The 15,952-nt window shown below is 56.8% G+C and overlaps 5 protein-coding genes across 5 annotated transcripts; 1 reads left to right on the top strand and 4 right to left on the bottom strand.

Annotated features, from left to right (window-relative positions):
* Nucleotides 1-1,806: 1,806 nt before the first annotated feature.
* On the bottom strand, nt 1,807-3,661 carry BCV69DRAFT_281999 (putative NADH-ubiquinone oxidoreductase 23 kDa subunit precursor). Its single transcript, XM_025492186.1, has 4 exons — nt 3,230-3,661; nt 2,773-2,910; nt 2,586-2,678; nt 1,807-2,466 (listed from the first exon to the last, which is right to left on the bottom strand). The coding sequence occupies exons 1-4, from the start codon at nt 3,630-3,632 to the stop codon at nt 2,264-2,266; spliced, it is 837 nt and encodes a 278-aa protein (XP_025348423.1). The 5' UTR covers nt 3,633-3,661; the 3' UTR covers nt 1,807-2,263.
* A 622-nt stretch (nt 3,662-4,283) lies between these two features.
* Nucleotides 4,284-7,144, bottom strand: BCV69DRAFT_268823 (DEAD-domain-containing protein; the record flags this gene model as incomplete). The annotated part of the gene is made up of 4 exons (XM_025490874.1): nt 6,465-7,144; nt 5,513-6,392; nt 4,703-5,422; nt 4,284-4,603 (listed from the first exon to the last, which is right to left on the bottom strand). The coding sequence occupies exons 1-4, from the start codon at nt 6,900-6,902 to the stop codon at nt 4,284-4,286; spliced, it is 2,358 nt and encodes a 785-aa protein (XP_025348422.1). The 5' UTR covers nt 6,903-7,144.
* Nucleotides 7,145-7,285: 141 nt separating this feature from the next.
* BCV69DRAFT_293270 (WLM-domain-containing protein) lies at nt 7,286-9,323 on the top strand. Its single transcript, XM_025493833.1, has 2 exons — nt 7,286-8,387; nt 8,473-9,323. Exons 1-2 carry the CDS (start codon nt 7,494-7,496, stop codon nt 9,220-9,222), a joined length of 1,644 nt encoding a protein of 547 aa, XP_025348421.1. The 5' UTR covers nt 7,286-7,493; the 3' UTR covers nt 9,223-9,323.
* A 144-nt stretch (nt 9,324-9,467) lies between these two features.
* On the bottom strand, nt 9,468-12,885 carry BCV69DRAFT_281995 (MBOAT-domain-containing protein). Its single transcript, XM_025492185.1, has 6 exons — nt 11,978-12,885; nt 11,563-11,862; nt 10,633-11,487; nt 10,026-10,549; nt 9,863-9,923; nt 9,468-9,762 (listed from the first exon to the last, which is right to left on the bottom strand). Exons 1-6 carry the CDS (start codon nt 12,448-12,450, stop codon nt 9,747-9,749), a joined length of 2,229 nt encoding a protein of 742 aa, XP_025348420.1. The 5' UTR covers nt 12,451-12,885; the 3' UTR covers nt 9,468-9,746.
* Nucleotides 12,886-13,272: 387 nt separating this feature from the next.
* BCV69DRAFT_164571 (hypothetical protein) lies at nt 13,273-14,876 on the bottom strand. The gene is made up of 2 exons (XM_025489459.1): nt 14,220-14,876; nt 13,273-14,090 (listed from the first exon to the last, which is right to left on the bottom strand). Exons 1-2 carry the CDS (start codon nt 14,754-14,756, stop codon nt 13,404-13,406), a joined length of 1,224 nt encoding a protein of 407 aa, XP_025348419.1. The 5' UTR covers nt 14,757-14,876; the 3' UTR covers nt 13,273-13,403.
* Nucleotides 14,877-15,952: the final 1,076 nt, after the last annotated feature.

Genomic DNA, 15,952 nt, shown 5'->3' with positions numbered 1-15,952 from the left:
ACCTCCCTGCCCGAGGTCGGAGTAGGCCCGCCGAGCCACCACCCACCCACCACCACCTCACCCGAAGACGACGCCCAAGGCTCGGGTGGGCGAGGGGGGATGGTGACCCCTCTGGCCTCGTGGCCAGACCAACCCCACGGCACACACTCGCCTCGTACCACTGCCTGCCTGCCTGCCTGGCCCCAGCAGCCGACAGGCCTCGCCTCGCCTGGTTTCGAATCGCCCCGAAGCGAGGAGTGGATCGCTGCAAGTGTCACACACACACACACACCAAAAAACTCCAGCACCGCTACCGACGCCTCAAAGGAGCCGATGCTTGACACTTTTGCAGGAGCAGGAGCGTGGGATTGCCGGGTTATCAGCCAGCCCCCTCCCCTTGCCTGCCTGGTCTGTCCGTCTGTCTGGCCCGCTCTTCTGAGATCACCCTCGGGAAGTTTACCTCGGGGGGAGGGCTTCTCTTTCACGCACTGGGCCACAGCCCGCTGTACAAAGTCCCAGGTATGTCTCACCCAGCCCGGAGGTATGGACACAATAACGCCCGTCGGCCTATTACCGACGCACGAGGGCCGACCATGACCGACGACCAACCATGCTTCCATTTGATCTTTTCCCTCTCCGCACACGCAGTGCGTGTGTGTGTGTGTGTGTGTGTGTGTGTGGATGTGCTGCGACTAGTAAAGACAGATGTACAGTCATTTCTAAAGTTTGCTGACAGTCCCAAGATAAAGAGGCGCATGGCATGCCGCGGCACCGTATCAAAGGTGGCGAAGAGAGGGGGAAGAGGAGGAGGAGGAGGAGTAGTGCCCAAGGCCACCCGTCCGTCGTCCTTTGCCGACAGTCATGCGCAATGGGAATCTCCGCCCTGGACCAGACAGTCGTGTGGCGCATCCAGAATGTCTGTCCACTGATTCCCGCGGCTGCGACGACGTTGGGCACTGCCCGCGGCACTGAATCATCCCAGCATAGACTCCCGCCTATCCCCTTTTATGGTGATGGCGATGATGATGATGATGATGCCGCATTGCATTGCATGAAGGCGGACTCAATCCCTAGCGCTGGTATTGTCACTCAACTCCGGTGTAGGTGGTTTCTAATCCAAAAATGTCGTAGCCACTCTTCTTGGGCCTAGGGTTAGACGCACACTCCCTACATCCGTCTCAGGTGGCTCTGATCCTTTCCTCCCACCTTGTGCACTTGGACACGAGAGTATGACCACCTTTTGCTTCTTGTCCCGACCATGCACGCCTACCCTCTTTGCTCCGGTGGGGCCGAGGGTTTGGCTGACAAGACACTGTCGCGTGAGCCCAAGCGAGATCTCCTCCCCCCCAACCCACCCAAATCGCTGACTTGAACAACGACTTCACCGAACAATGCATGAGGAACTCGATTTCGGGAAACACGTAAATCTAACCCCTTGGACCCGAAGCTGCAGCAACACGGTTTGTTCCTTGCCGGCCGAGTAGTGCAATGCAGAAAAGGATGCACAGGTCAGCTCCGCCGGAAAGGTACGATGGAGTAAGGTTATGCGATAGGAGTAAAAACGACGAGCAAGCAGACCGGAGCAGAGGGGACTTTTCAAGGTAGAAGAGCGCCGTGGCAGGGCAAGGCAAGGCAAGTAGTGGCAAAGAAAATAAAAATGTGGGTACATCCGCCGGCTGTAGGAATTGACCCGGATAGACGGATGCTATTTCGGAGACATGCAGAGGACAGCAGGGGCTACAAGACAAACTGGGTCTTCACAGCGGACCAAACAGAGCAAGAATTGACAGCGTCGGGATTGGGCGTCGGTTTGACGCCCTCACGATCCCGCTTGGACGACGACGACGACGGCGATGCTGCCGTCTGGTATGTTCCGATTCAACCAACGCCCAAATTCGGAGTCGGACAAGGCTTCTATCGCACGACGCCCTCGGAAGTCAAGCGGACCTAAGACATTCCACTCACGCTCAGATCGACACAATGGGCCCGAGGGGTGTCTTAGTTGTAAGATTGTTCTTTACATGTTTTGATGGCGAGAGTATCAAGGAGAAATCGGCCGCGACGAGCATGTCAAAAGTTGTCTTGGTGGTGAGATTGTTCTTTGGATCTCTTCTCTCGGCAGGACAATCAAGAGATTGAGCCGCGATGAGCACCTGATGCGGTGCAAATTGCTAGTTACAAGATCATTCCACGGCCACGCGAACCTCTCTTGGGCAACTTGTGTCCTCCGCGTGGCTCCCAACATTGCCTGCTCCCATCTCCCTGCTTCCCGTTCCGAGACACCTTAACGGTAGAGGTGATCGGCAGCGAGGTTGGCCGCGTACTCTGACTCGGTCTTGTCACCATTGGCAAGCAGCTTCTCCTTGTTGTAAAGGAGCTCCTCACGCCACTCTGTGCTGTACTCTACGTTCTGCGTCTCGACGATGGCATCGACGGGGCAGGCCTCCTGGCAGAACCCACAGTAGATGCACTTGGTCATGTCGATGTCTGTGGCATGAGCAGTGTCGAAGAATGACGTAAGTATCGAGTGACAGAGATGAGCAGCGTAAAGCCGCACGGGGCAAGTCTGTGTGTGCAAAGCCAGTGTCATGCACATCAACACTCACCATACCTGGTAGTCCTCCTTGCTCCATCATCACGAGGCTCAGACTCGATGGTGATGGCTTGAGCAGGGCAAATGGCCTCGCAGAGCTTGCAAGCTAAGCGGGCAGAAGATCGTGCGAAATGCATGTCTGTGCGTCAGCATCAGTGTCCGGAGAGGAGTGAGTCGAACTGTCTTTGGTTTGAACTCACCAATGCACCTCTCCTCTCCTGATGGGTATCTCCTCAAAGCGTGCTCTCCACGGAAACGAGGCGACATGGGTCCCTTCTCGTGAGGGTACATGATCGTGTACGGCGGCCTGAAGAAGTTCTCGAGCACGATCCACATGCCTGGGTTGGAGGATGAAGGTAGGCGCATGAGCATGGAGCACTAGCAGTTGTGACCCGAGACCACTGAATTCTTCATCGCCAGTCTCCGAGGCCAGTGACGGCCCTAACGCCCTCCTTGATCCATCAAGCACCACGAGTCTTTCAATGACGGCCGAAGTCGCCCGCCGTTCGATGTAGGCCAGGGGAGTCTCTTAATTGCCACAGAAGGATAAGTCCTCTCTCTCCCACTTGCGCCGGCTGATGCTCCTCAGCCTCTGCAGTACATCCCGGCCTTTGTAAAAGCTCCCACAGCTATGCTTCCACGCGCACCACTACTCACCCCTGAGAATCTCTGTAAAGAAGAAGAGCTGCCCCGCCTTGTCCAAAGCGCTAGGTCCCTTTGAGTAATCGGGATAAGCGCCACTCGGTCCCTTGCTAGTGTCCACCTCGTACTGCAGACCTCCCTGATAGTCCAACGTAGCCGCGTCATTGATGGGGATGTCCTGCCCTTGAGTGGCTGGCACCTGCGTCGGACCCGTTTGGGGGCGAGGTACCGATCCTGATCCTGAGCTGACCGGCGTGGCGTACCGGAAGGCGGGAGTGGTGGAGAGGGCTCGCAACATCTGTCGTGGCGGGATGGGGAGGGCCATGGGAGTAGGAGAGGGACGCAGGAGGGAGGAAGAGGCAAAGGTGGAGCGGGTGGCTAGGGTGCCCGTTCGCAGGGCGGAGCGAGCAAAGGCCATTGTGCTGATGACCACGGGTGAGGATGAGGGTGCGGGTGTAGATGAGGGAAGCAGTGAGGTGTTGCTGCTTGATGAGCTACGACGTCTGCCTCGAGGGAGTGAGTAAGTGAGCACAGAGGAGGGTCGTGCGATCAAGGTGATGATGATGATGTGAGACGGACGTGAGACGGAGGAGATCGGTATCCACCGCCGCCCCCTGGGGAGACGGGCGGGATTTCCAAGCCAAGGCCTTCCTGCCCCTCCAGCCACCGCGCGCAACGTCCGCCTGTCCGCCTGTCCGCCTCACGCCCCCGCCCCGCGCCTCATCGACGCCGCTTTTCTAATCAGCCTCGCCGCTCACATACACGCGTGCGGGGTCATCAGGTCAGTCAGGCCACACACATCCACCAGGCACATGGACTTGCTGATTCCGACACTTGTCTGCGACCAATTTCGCACAGCTTTGCAGTGACCCAAGACGGAAACGATAAGAGCAATTACATGGTGAAAGCATGATTGACGTGAAAAAGCAGCGTGGAGCAAGGCCCGGGGGAGTGGTGTAGTCTTGTTTTGTACATGTCGACAAGGCCGACGAGAGTCTTCTATCATGGAGGCACTGCCCAGTCTGTACGCTTGATGCTCTGCCCTTTCCTCCAGCTTCAACTTGAATATCTACCATGGCTCAGCACCAGCTTCCCTCCTTGCGGCGTAGCCTGCACTGCCGCCCCCGCTGTAGCCTGGCCTACCAGCTGTGCGTCCGCGGGGGTTTTCTCTACCAGCACCGAACCCTGGTCGAATCGAGCCACTGTCCCTCGAGCCACCAAATCCGCCTCTCGAGCTACCATATCCACCCCTTGCGCCGCCGCTTCCACTATCTCCGAATCTTGAGCTTCCACCACCCTCTCGGTCGCCGAACCTTCCTCCGCCACCATCTCGGTCGCCAAATCTTCCTCCACCCTTGCCTCGATCGCTGAAACTGCCTCCACCTCTGACTCGATCACCGAAAACACCTCCGCCCCTAGGTCGATCACTGAAACCACCACGGGCTCCACCACCACGGCTACTGTAGCCGCCTCTCGATGAGCGGGCACCACTCCGTGCCAAGCCGAACATCTCGGCGATCCTGGTAGGCAGGTGCACATCCGCGTCAGTGAGACCTAGAGAGCCCTTTGCCCATTCGCTCAGTCCGTGAGCGACATCAGCCTTGTCTACCCTAAAAGTCTGGAATTGGTTCACGTAGAAGCCAATCATGCTCAGGTAGATACCACGGAGAGCGCTGATCTCATTGTTGTCATCAGCTTTCATCATGGCAGGGGCGATCCTCTCTGAGATTTCAGACAGAATGTGTGCCTTGAGGGGCCCCTCGTCGGCACTGGTCAATAGGTTCGTTTGAGATGACTCGTCCTTTGCCTTGCTATCCCAAGACTGTGCCAGCTCTTGCTTGAAGGCATCGTGAGACACAGGCTTGATTGGGAATTCCTTGCCCTCGAAGCGAGGCCAGCCGTCCTCCCAATCTTTCAGAAGGATGAGATCTGCGATGCCCTCCTTTCCGGCTCGACCGGTCCTACCGATGCGATGGATGTAAGTGTCTCGTGACTTTGCAGAACCGAGTTGAATGACTCTTGTCACATCGGGGTAGTCGACACCTCGAGCGGAGACATCAGTTGTGACCAGCACGGAAGCACTCCTGGTTCTTCTGAAGACGTCGGAGACTCTACTTCTTTGCCGCTGCTCTAGCTGGGCGTGAATCTCGAGGCCCTGGAAAGTCGGAGCTGTAGGCGCGATACGAGCGGACATGGGTTTCCGAGCGTCTCGTTTGGCGGCAAGAGTGCGTGTGGATGGAGGCTTGTCGAATGTAGAGCAAGGGAACGCCTTGATCACAGTGGGATCTTTCAGCATACGTGCTACTAGCTGAGTATGCTTGGTGGTGTTGCAGAAGACAATGACTTTCGATCTGCTGCCGTGCAGAAGCTGGTCTTGAGCAATCAGCTGCAGCAACCTGGGCATGTGCTCTTCCGGAGGAACGACGTGGCCATACTGCGGGATTCTCTCGTGAACCTGCACTTCCCCCTCTGGTACGCAGTCGATCATCTTGTAGCTCCGGTCGAGCGTCTGGGCGGCAACGCGCTGAATGTCGCGGGATACGGTAGCAGAGAAGAAGAAGTTGCGTCGCTGGTCCTTTATCGGCAAGAAAGTCTGAATCCTTTCGAGCTCGGTCTGGAAGCCCATTTCGAGGAGGGTATCAGCTTCATCGAGGACGAACGTCTCGGCGCAGCTCATTGCCGTCCGGAGAGCGGCGGAGTCATTGAGAATGTCGTTGATTCTGCCCGGTGTAGCGACAATGATGTCCTTTGTCCGAGCGTGAAGCTCAGACAATTGTGTGCGCTTCGAATCTCCACCAACGAGCAGGTGAACATTGATGCCACGATGGATAGAGGCGAGCTTCTCGGCCTCACGAGCAATTTGAGCGGCAAGCTCACGCGTCGGACTAAGGATCAGAGTACCAACGGTTTGGCTCTGGAACACTCTGCTTGCAAAGCGTCTGCGCTCGGCCTTGTCCATCCGCGAAAAGTCTGGGTCACCGCCCTTTTCAGCTAGATCTTTGAAGGTCTTGAGTACTGCTCGAGAGAAGAAGCCATTCTCTGCAGCTTCGATCGCTCGCAGCCTAGTCTCCAACGCAGGCACGAGGAAGGCAAGTGTCTTTCCAGTGCCGGTCTTGGCCTTGACGAGGAGGTCAGTTGGACTCTTCTCTGCCGATTCTCTATACCGCTCTGCAACCTCCTCAGAGATACCCTGGCCGTCACCAACAGTCACAGAAGGATGGAAGTCGGATCCTCTGACAGGGGTGACTACGTCCGAGAGCTGCCCGAGGACGGCAACTTGTACGTCTGACATGCTTTCATAATTGAAAGGACTGCCGGTCAAGGCTTGGTACGTCTTTGGGTGCAGAACTTTCTTGAGCGAAGAGAATTTAGTGCTTTCATCTTCTTGTGCCGGGGCGGCTTCCTCTTCTTCTTGAAGGTCTTCACCATCCCTGGGTAGTGAGGGTGTCAAGCGACAAGAGGAAGAGGAGAAAGATCGTGAGATACCACTGATCCTGCTGGAAGAAGGCAAAGCCGATCTTTGCGAGAAGATGGGGGATACGGAGGTAGGTCCAGTGCTTTTAGAGAGTGAGCGCAGGGAGGGCAACTGCGACGAGCTGGCAGAGAGCGGAGTCGAAGTGCTTGGAGCTCGAAGTGCCAAGCGAAGTGTCCGTGTGCTGCTTCGCAGCATCGACTGAGCGGTCATCATGATGAGATACGAAGACGTTCGAGAAGGAGGAGGAGGCGGCAGATGAAGGGGGTATCAGGGGTGGCGGGGAGGAGGATCGTGAAGCCCGCAAAGAGCCGAGGCGAGGAGGGGAATGAAGGTGAAGCTAGGCTTCGCGAGTGACCGAAGCGAGAGTCTGCTCTGCTCTGACGCCTTTGTATGCTGCTCAATACCTCGTATGGATGTGTTGAGGTGGAACGAGGAGAAGGACTTTACCGCTGAGGCTGACGGCATATCCGCCTCAAGAAGATTTCCAGCCTCGCCCAAAAAGATGGAGCAGCATCTGCAGGGCTTACGTAATAATCACGGAAAGGGAGAAAGGATCGTGCATGCAGCACCATCGTCATCGTCTCTGTACCTCCATCGTCTGGTGCTCACGAACAAGACAAGCTTCACGCACGCTTTCAAGGGCTGAGGAAAGACCGCAGCGGCAGCCGACCACCAGTCAGCGCATATATGGCCACAATTGAGGTGTTGATGAGGCGAACGTGAGAGGCGCTCAGCTTGGTTTGGCAGCCAAAGGTGGTGGCGCTTTGGACCATCGTTCAGGTGTTGCTTTAGGGCTGGCTCAAGATGCCTGTCCACGGCAGCTCGCTGCCCAAGAAAGGCCGCTATATGCCGAAGGCGGCTCAAATGGACTATTCTGAGCCCACAGAGTCGCCTTTTGCCTCATCTTCGAGGGGTCACTTCTCCGCCAAGAACGATCTCAAGCTCAAGAATGGAGCCAGAATAGCCCGCTACCAGGTCCTGCAGGGCCACGGAAGCGAAGAGAGAGCAATGGAGATCCTCAGAGAGGTCGGACGGGAGGTACGAGGCGTCATGCGAGGAAGAGGGTGGTGGTGTCCGCTCCTCGTCGAGTTCAATGGTGCTCCCGGTGCTAGATCGAGTGATCGGCAACTGCTAGGAATGAATCAGAACGCAGGACAAAAGATTTACCTTCGTCTGCGGGAGCTCTCCAGCACAGACGTCACAAAGCCCATCGACTCGTTTCTACCTCTCGAGGAGATCATCTCAACTATGCTCCACGAGCTCGCACACAACGTTCGAGGACCCCACGACGAGATTTTTCAGCGTACGCTCGACGAATTGCACGAGGAGTACTTTGAGAGCAAACGTCAGCGCGCAAGGAATGGAGGCAGACTAGATGGAGAGGCCTTTGATACGCCTGGCACGCGTCTTGGTGGATGGTCAGGGAGCGGGATGGGCGACGACCCGCTGATACGACATGTGGGGAAGAAGGCGGCCGAGCAAGCAGAGAAGAGACGGGCTGCTCAAATTCTCATGTCTGGAGGACATGGAGGTGTGAGGCTGGGCGGGGCAGCTTCGGGTGCGCACTCTCCAAGTGGAGAAGCTGTGGCGGCTGCCAGCAGAAGATTGAAGACGGAGCAACAATGCCCTTCCACTGCTGCCGAGCAGGAAGGTGTTGTGAGGTGGCACGAGGAGGAAGAGCTGAGACATGGCATCAAGGTGAGACCTCCAGCGTTCGATCGCCCTGCTAGATGGAAAGCTCGTCAGAAGCTGACCTCATCTTTCCTTCGCTTTCTTCTCGCAGGTCATCACCATCCTCGACGATGACGACGACGATGGAGGGTCAGGCGAGACAGAGAAGGGTCAATCGATTGCGCCACAGGGCGCTCCTTCATACATGCAAGGCAAGCTGAAATCGCAGCTTCTCCAACCGTCGAACATTGTCACGAGTAGTGACAGCGCGAGCACAAGCAAAAGCAACTCGCCCCTCGCTGGACCTTCGAACACCACAAGCCGTCCTGTCCTTGAACCCATCGCAATCGACTCTTCTGATGACGAAAGCCCTCAAATCATTGATGACGACGGTGACGGCTTCCAGGAGGTCCGCGCCGTCATCAAGAAGAAACCCCGTCTGGCTGCCAGTTCGTCCAAGAGTAACGCTCCTGCACAAGGAGCAGGCCGGCAGACTTCTTCAGCTTCGTCTTTGAGGCAACAGCAGCAGCAGCAGCAAAAGTCTGGCCCGCTAGCACGCGAGTCCATCGCGGCAAAGGTCGCCCTAGAGACCTATAGGGCCATGCAGGCGCGCCGTGCCCAGGAGCGGCAGGGAGGTACAGCGAGCAGACGCTCAGAGTCTGGCTCTGGCTCTGGCTCTGGCTCTGGCTCTGGGTCTGGGTCTGCACACAGAGAAGGTGGGACAGATGAAGTGGGGAGCGCTCCGCTCAGCAGCTGGACGTGCCAGACTTGCACATTGTACAATCCTCCGAGGGAAGAGCTGTGCGCTGCGTGCTCCTCTCCTCGACCCGGACTTCGACTGGAGCTGGGCTTGGACGAGTAGACCTTTCTGCTTTTGGCTTTTGGCTTTTGGCTGAGGACGCAGGACGCAGGATGCAGGGTGCGGGGTGGAGGGTGGAGCTCGATGTCGACGTTGGGACAGGGAGGGAGGGAGGGAGGAGTGGAGGGGCTCGTGAGGCTCATGGACTGAGCTGAGCTAGTGAGAGCTCCCGCCATTATATTTGCCAACGTTTAGACTTTACAATTGCCAAAATTCATGTGATGCAAATGAGGAACGTCGCGAAGAGCGTGAGAGCGATGTGATTGAGTTGACTTATTAATTGCAGTGAGCGAATGAGCAGTGTAAGGTACAGGTATGTGATGGTGGTATGAATCGTCACGGGCCCTGCAAGCCCTGACGACGACGACGATGGCGATGAGATCCACATGCTGTGACGGGACTGGGACGAGAGGGGTACGGGGCTCCACTACTCCACCGAGTCAAGAAGAGAAGAGTGGTGCAAGACTTGTACAGTCAGGTAATTCCTTCCGCGCCGCTTGAGCAATTCATTGTAAGACGGGGTTCACTCAGTAGATAAGATAGCTGTGCGGAGGGAGAGAATCAAGGCAGTGTAAAAGTGGACTGTCAGTATCCTCGTCCAGTCGTGGAGTGCGCATACAGACGGCGACGACGGCTGACTCACGCAACGTTGAGGAGTGGGAAACCACACATGAGTCCTACCCAGAAGATGAGATTGCCAAGAGCTGTAGCGCGATCCGCGATCCCAGGGAGCGGCGAGACCGGTCAGCTGTCTGTGTCATCGAAGCCTCAACTACGCTTGACCACGCCCACGTCTTGTTACTCACTCTCGTTATTTCGGATAAAGGGCACCTTACTGAGCAGTATCAAGGGCATCTGTGCCATCTGTGCTCCGAACAGGTACCCCCTAATTTTGCCACTGACAATCGCCATGACCACCTCGTGTAAAAAGGCGCTCAGTAGGAAAGTCACAAACATCGCTGCGCCTTTACTAATCCCCCAACTGGCAATACTCGAAGCATACACGTGCTTGAGGAGGAAAGAGTGCACTGGCTTGTTCCACTTGCGGGAAAAGACGTCCATGCTAGTTGCGTTCCACCAGTCTTGATAGAATTCTCGATCGGCAAATCGAGTCAATTCGGCAAAGCCATTGCAGACGCATTCGAACATGATGTAGAAGATGAGGAGGTAGTTGATCATCATCGGCAGTGCTAGCTTCAGCATTGTTTCGATGATGGGCGTGTCTGGTTGGGGTGAGTGCGGGATGATGAAGTGCTCGGTGATGACGTAGATGACAAAGAAGGTGCCAAAGGTGGCGAGGGTCTTCTCGAGGAGGTAGAGGGGTCGGACTCTGTAGGGGAAAAAGCACACCGCCGACGGGGGGATATGGTCAGTCATTTGAATTTTGGGCTTATACCAGCCTTCGCTACTCACGACTTGGTCCTCGGGTACTCCAGCTCATACACCAGCGTCGGCACGAGTAGATAGTCCCAAAAGTTGGCATACGTCACATTGTCCGGCCAGCAGACCCTGCTCTTCTTACCTCCCGCCCTGGACTCAGCAGCGCCGTCAGCATGGCCCGGGTCGACGGACATGAGCTCTTCTCTCAGCCCCTCAATGTCCCTTGCGAGCGAGGAGATGACTGCGTCGGAGTGCGTTGCAAGGGGATGAGGGTCTCTCACCACTTCCGAGTTCGAGTCGTGCTGATCCGTCTTGCTGCTGGAGCCATGGTTGCTGTTGCTGTTGCTGTTGCTGTTGTTGAGGTCAGCAGCTGCCTGGGCTGCCGTAGGGGGTACCATCTTCTCGCTCAAGGCAGACTTGCTGTTGCTACCACCGCTAGCGCCAGCGCTGCTGCCGCCGTGTTCATTCTTGTACCGGGAAATAGTACCGGTGAAGGCCTGATGCCTGTATGCCTTCATCCCACGCTGATTCTCACGTAGAGTCCAGGGAGGCACACATTCAGACTGATCCTTGTGCAGCGGTCGACTCTCCTCGACTGTGTCCGCGGAGTCCCTGGCTGTCTTGATAGCTCTCTCCCAAGCCCTGTCCAGAGCTTGCTGCTGCTGAGCTCGAGCCACTTCCGGTGAGCCGGCATCTTCAACCGAAGAAGGAGCAGCGGAATCGTCTCGCTCGACTTCGAGGACACGCTCCTCCAACTGCTGCTCGATGCGATGCAGACGAGCGCTAGCTTGGGACATTGCGCCGTTCACTGCAAGGTAGCTGTGCATCTTCATCATCATGGAGAGGGTGTGGAGGACAAAGAAGCCTGATTGAACCCAGGGCCACTCTCTGAGAAGCAAAGTAAGTGGAGATCGTCAGCATGCGGACTCGTCTCACCCTCGAAGTCTCCACAGTCTGCCTCACCTGTAGCGAGCCCACTTGATGACGCCTCCCAGGATCGCCCCCTGCCAAGCATGCTGAATCACAACTCCCGTCGGCCAGTACCTCATCCATCCCCTCTTGAGCGCCTTTGCATACGGCACACATAGGAACAAGCTCCCCACCAGCAGTCCATCACTGAGCGCCAACACTCCAGCATCTTGAGAGAAGAGGGTGGCAAAGGTGAGGGAGATGACTTGGCCTGTGCTGGTAAAGGAGGTGTAAAAGGTGTTGAGCATGAGGATGCCCATGCCGATCCAGAAGAGGGTGTAGAAGCCTCGGAATCTGCACAGAGGAAGGGAGGGGCGGGTAGGTGAGAGTAGTGGGATGAGAGTCAGCGACCTTTACTACAAAGTCGACTTGCCCTGTCTGCCTACGGGCAGCCTCCACTACAACTCACGGATCCTTATCGCCATCGTGATTGAACGAGTCAAACCTGCTATTCCTAGGCTTAAAGCTAACCAGTGCCCTAATCTTCTTTCCCTTTCTCCTAGAGCTAGACGATTGCTGTGGTTTCAGATGCACTCCCCCATCTCGATCAATCTGATGTTCCATCCCCTTTGCTCCAAGATGAGTGACAGTGGTAGTCTTGGTATCTCTTCTCCTACTAGCAGTAGCGCTTCCCGCCTCTCCTTCGGCAAGAGCGCGATCCAAAGCCTGTCCTAGCTCTCCCTCTGAGGTGTTCCCACTCTTTTCCCTTCGTTGAAATTGAGTAGTGACGGTAGAGGTTGCGATGAGCTCCCCTCCCGATTCGGAACCTGGGGTATCCATGCCGGAGCTATTGGGATTGCTGCTGAATTCGGCGTCTTGGTCTGCGGCGACGATGCCAGAGATGCTGCGTGGGCGGCTGGAGGAGGGTGAGTCGTCTGCCATCTTGGGCTGATCGAGGGGATTGAGAATGTGTGCGGTAGTAGTCTGCAGATGCAAGAAGTGAGGCGGTACGTCGTTGTCCAAGAAGTGCAAAGATGCCAATGTGAAATACCCCTACCACGAACCAAGGCTCTGCGATGTCCACTGGAGAAGGAACTGAGCTTCCGAGTCGAGGAGATCCTCGGACCGAGGGGGCAAGCGGAAGTCGAAAGCCGAAGAAGTCGTACGGAAGAAAGATACCCGGACGGGGAGGCGTGGGAGTGGAGAAGCGCACAATGGAGCAAGGACGAGGAAGAAAAGCACAGAGAGCGAGCGAGAGAGAGAGAGGAGAAAGGAACACGCCCAGCCGATCAGTCAGCTGATCGTATGAGACGAGGTGAGATGAGGTGAGGTGAGCTCTTGGCGAGTAGCAGTAGCTCCAGGACCAGAATAATCCAGTCTACCAGTGCACCGCCCTTGCACTGCACCAAGCGCACCTCGTCCATGCGCCTGTCTGTCCAAAAAAAAAAGAAATGTCAAAGCGCGGCCCGGGGTTGCTCACGCGGGAAACGACGCACTCCAACTCGAAGATCATCAACGCCAAAGGCCACTCCACGTCGGCCCGGTACAGCCCTTTTTCAGTAGCCACAACGTACGTCTGTTCAGTAGTAAAGCTCGTGGATGATTTCGTGGAATTAGTATGAGAGATGGACATGCGCGGTAGAATAAAATGGCAACTGTTTGTCTAGTGGTACAGGTATGGGGACGGGGATGGGGATGGGCAGCTTCTTTGCCTGGCTCGGAGCGGCGGGCCGTGGTGTGAGTGTTGTTGTACATGAGGGTATGAGGACTGCCACAGGGCCACGACCTCAAAGGCTTTTGGGCAATATCGCTCATGCCAGTGCGGAGGTGGGGATTCCTGTCTGGACCAGCGAGCGAGCCAGCCACCCAGCTAGCTAGCTAGCTGGCTCATTGCGCTACCCACCGGCAGGCGAGAAAGGGACGGCCGGTCCACTCTCCAGCATGGCCCACCTCTGTCGATGGGGCGTCAGATCCTCGTTCGTCAGATTGTCGCGCGTGGGCTCCTCAATCTTGAGTAGCGGCGGTGGGGTGAGGTAGCTCCGTGGGTCGTCCCCGTGGAATGAGTGAGGGCGACGTCGGACCTTGCCTGGGCTGGGGAGAGCTGTCGACTTCGAGACAGTGGCAGTGGCCGAGGCCGAGGCCGAGGCAGAGGACGAGGCAGGGCCGGCGAGAGGCTGCCTCAGAAGTGACGTCGTGGCAGGCTGATCGTCTGTACGGGGCTTGGACACTAGGATCTCCTCGACGGCTCCTTCGTTCCAGTGACCAAAATAGTCGGTCCTAGCAGACTTGGCTGCAGGAGGAGCTCCTGCACCTGCACCAGCGTGTCTTCGGTCAGATGGGACGGGGCTGATCTGTCTAGGCTGCATTGCTGGGCTCAAGCTGAGCTGGCGTGATTCCGATGGACTTGGGGAGAAGACGACTCCTCCGTGCTCATCTTCCGGGGTGAGACTAGGAGAAGATGTCCTACGCCTCTTGCGACTGCTAAAGGGAGACTCCTCCTTGGTGTGTGCTGAAGCTGTGGTGTAGGGTGCTTCAGAGCTCTCCTTGGCCGGATGAGCCTTGGCTGTGAATTGAGAAATGAACTGAAAGGGGGCAGAAATGAGCGTGTCGCAGTGGGACAGCGAGTCGTCAGCAAGTGGACTTCGACAGATCCAGCCTTCAGCAGCTTGCAAGCAGTCTGTATGCCCTTTCACACCACTTTTGACACTCACGTCTAGTTCTAAGTCGATGTCACCAGCAGCTTGAATCATGAGGTGGCTACTAGCCAAGACCTGTGCGAGATTATCCCTGATTCCATTTAGCTGACTTGCCAATGCCAGCAACCGAGCAGTAGCAGCATCCCTCTCCTTCTCTGCGCCAGCTGATCCTCCTCTTCCTCCTGGAGCATTGGGCCTCACTCCTCCTCCTCCTCCTCCCGCCACTCCTTCTCTATCAAGGGGGCGATTGCCATGGAGTCCCCTCATGAGCGCCAAGGTCTCCAGGTGCAGCTTCGCAATGGACACAGAGGGCGACTGTAGGTAGTCATTGAGATCCTCCCAAGACTGAGAGATTGTGTCTGCCAGCTGGGCAAAGGAAGCCTGACGCCGCCAAGCCGCTTCCTCCTGGGCGTCTACAGTAGTGAATGGCGGTGGCGGCCTCAGATGTAGTCTGGAGCGTCTGTGGTGGGACGATGTGACTGCTGATGCTGCCGATGCTGCTGTGAGTGCTACGGCTGGGCGGAAGCGGGGGAACGAACCACCCTCTGTCATCTTACGATGTCAGGTAGGGGGCGAAGAGGGGGAGGAGGCAGATGACGGGCAAGAGGGCAAACGACGTTGGTGTGTGAATGAATGGTAGTGATGGAAGCGGAGTCAGAGGAGAATGGCCATATTCAACAATGAATGAGACAAACCACACGTCGGGTGGGGGGAGAGGGAGAGCTGACCGAGCGGAGGCCTAGGCAGACAGTCAGGCAGGCCGGCAGGAAGGCAGACTAAGCGGTGTGACTGCATGTGTGCATGTGTGTGTGTGTGTGATTTCTTGGAAGTGTCCGATGTAGGTGGATCTGGGATCTGGGGTCGAGGGCCTATTTGCGGTCCTCATCGGCCGGGCGAGCCCAATTTCCAGGCGAGGCTGCAAAGTGGCAGGGCAAGCAAGCAAGCAAGCAAGCAAGCAAGGAACGGCAAGGGCACGGCAATTCTCAGAGCAGATGGCCTCAGCATCAGGGCCCTTTTCCCCTGGTTGTAGTAGGAGCAGTGTAGTAGGACTAGTCTAGACTGAATCCAGGGACAAATGTCCGCAAAGTTGCTCTGGCTCCAGCGATCGAAGCCTCGACTTGGCCATGCGCTCCCAATGACACCCTCTTTCCGCCACGATCGCGGGCCGAGCCTTGCCCACCCGCTCCACAACTCACCCACGGCCACTTCTCCCGGGCCGTGGGAGAGAGGCAGAGAGAGAGGCGCAGAGGCGCACAGATAGATGTGCGGAGACTTCCAAAAGTTGCGGTGGTAGGTCTCGCCTCGCCGAGCCTTGCCTAGCACAGTCGAGGTCTCAGAGGGTTGCTGGCCCACCAATCAGCCGCTTTGGTCGCAGCCAGCCAGCCAGCCAGGCAGCACATGGCAGGCAGCTAACAAATTGAGATCGCCAGGAGAGACTCGAGGATCAACCGCCGGCCGATTGAGCACGTCACTGCTAAGGCAGCATCATCTCGCCTCGCCTCGGCATCGGACAGAATCAAAGGAAAAAAAACCCCAAGACGCAGAGGGAGGCGGAGACAGGGTGGGCGTCAGACGCAAGGTTGATCCTGCTCGATCGCGATGGAACTTGCACATCACTTGCTACCTACGCGGGCGGGTACTTCCCAGGCTTGTCCATGCTCTTGCTCCCCTCTCCTCCCGCTTTCCCTGTTCCTCTTCCCCTCTGTACCCTAGATCCAGCTCATCAAGAGTCAAAGCCCAGACTATGT

Source organism: Pseudomicrostroma glucosiphilum (assembly GCF_003144135.1).
Source record: "Pseudomicrostroma glucosiphilum strain MCA 4718 unplaced genomic scaffold BCV69scaffold_5, whole genome shotgun sequence".
Lineage (NCBI taxonomy): Eukaryota > Fungi > Basidiomycota > Exobasidiomycetes > Microstromatales > Microstromataceae > Microstroma > Microstroma glucosiphilum.
The sequence above is the reverse complement of the archived record's forward strand: the minus strand, read 5'-3'. Positions and strand labels throughout refer to the sequence as shown.